The 1,431-nt window shown below is 33.3% G+C and overlaps 1 protein-coding gene across 1 annotated transcript in view; it reads left to right on the top strand.

The window, feature by feature from the left end:
• LOC122082075 (probable LRR receptor-like serine/threonine-protein kinase At3g47570) overlaps positions 1-1,016 on the top strand; it is a 3,404-nt gene extending 2,388 nt beyond the window's left edge. Inside the window, exon 2 of the mRNA XM_042649569.1 lies at positions 862-1,016. Coding sequence (XP_042505503.1) covers positions 862-1,016 — 155 coding nt within the window. The remainder of the gene's footprint in view (positions 1-861) is intronic.
• Positions 1,017-1,431: the final 415 nt, after the last annotated feature.

Genomic DNA, 1,431 nt, shown 5'->3' with positions numbered 1-1,431 from the left:
TTTGGGGGGGGTGGGGGGGGTTGGGTGTTGTTTGGGGTGGAGACTTCTCACAGAGGTTCACGCTCTGGATTCAAAATAATCTAAAAGAAAACCACTCTATAATTTCAAACCTCTAAAGCTAAATTCCCTTTTTAATGCCTCATGGTTACCGTAAAGATCTGTTTTGGGCGAAGGCGTGGTCTTATCTCTTAAATGGAATTCAAATGTTTCGATAGGAATCTGTTAGAAATGCTTTTATTCTGTATCTTGGCAGCCTTTCAATCATTTGATGATAATGGCTAACTATGGTTTTATCTTTTTCAATTCTTATGAGAAATGCTTATAGCATAATGATTGAATATTTGAATGGGTTAAAATTGTGTGCTCTCACTATTTCTTTGACTTCAAAACTAAAATGATTCTTATACGCATACATCATCAACTCTCTAAAATAGAAAAAAAAATAATGATAATAATAATAAACTGTGATTTGAAGCATGCTTAGTTATGTTGTAATTTGAATTCATTAAATATAGAACTAGGACTACTGTTTGATTTAGAAAAATATGTTTTCATCCAATGAGTATTATAAGTAACAAGCCTGACATTTTCAACCCTTGGGAGCTCCTCAAACAAGCTGATTTAAGCTTCAGTTTGACGGGGATTTTAAAGCCTTTGACAAACTAAGGTGGTATTTGGTAAAGCATTCTCACAATATATTATGGGTTTAGAATATATTCTAAAGTAAGAAAAATATTTTTTTATCATATCAAAATGCATTTTAGGCCCATGATCTGTTCCAAGAATGCATACCAAACACAGCCTAAATCATCGTAAGTTGGAATCATAAGAATTCACTTGAGTTATTTTGTGATTGTGCAGTTTGTGGAGTTTACTGTGCAGGTTCAAGTTCAGCTGAAAGAATGGAAATTAGGGCTCTAAGAGGATTGCAAAAAGCCAAAAGCATGAAAATTTATGTGAAGCCACTGGAGACTGATACAAGGGAGATAGTGACCAATTTGTTTAATGGAGGATAGAAGTTATACAATCTGGCCATGCCTCTACTTTAACCTAGTCACTTAGATATTAAACAGCATTTTATCATTTTTTTTTTTTCCATTTTCGCTTTATTTTCACTTGTTAGCTACCTCATGTGGTAGGGATAAATATCTTACGTTTCTTATGATTTGGATTTGCTTGCCGAAGTTTTTGATGTGTTATTTCATAATATGAGTCCTCGTATGTAAGAGTTCCTAATTTCTGTATTTATAATAAAAATCATTACCTTCACATGAATAGGAAAAGGAAAGAGGAAAAATATATTGCATTTTTAGTATGAGATTTGCTTCACTCCAACGACAACAGAATTTATGATTCAGTTTAAGGGTGTCAGTAGGGATTTTTTCGATTAATTGGGACTGATGCGGTAAAAATTGACCGGACAATCTTCCA

This window comes from Macadamia integrifolia, chromosome 6, assembly GCF_013358625.1.
Source record: "Macadamia integrifolia cultivar HAES 741 chromosome 6, SCU_Mint_v3, whole genome shotgun sequence".
In the NCBI taxonomy this organism is placed as follows: domain Eukaryota; kingdom Viridiplantae; phylum Streptophyta; class Magnoliopsida; order Proteales; family Proteaceae; genus Macadamia; species Macadamia integrifolia.
This window is presented reverse-complemented; position numbering and strand designations above follow the sequence as displayed.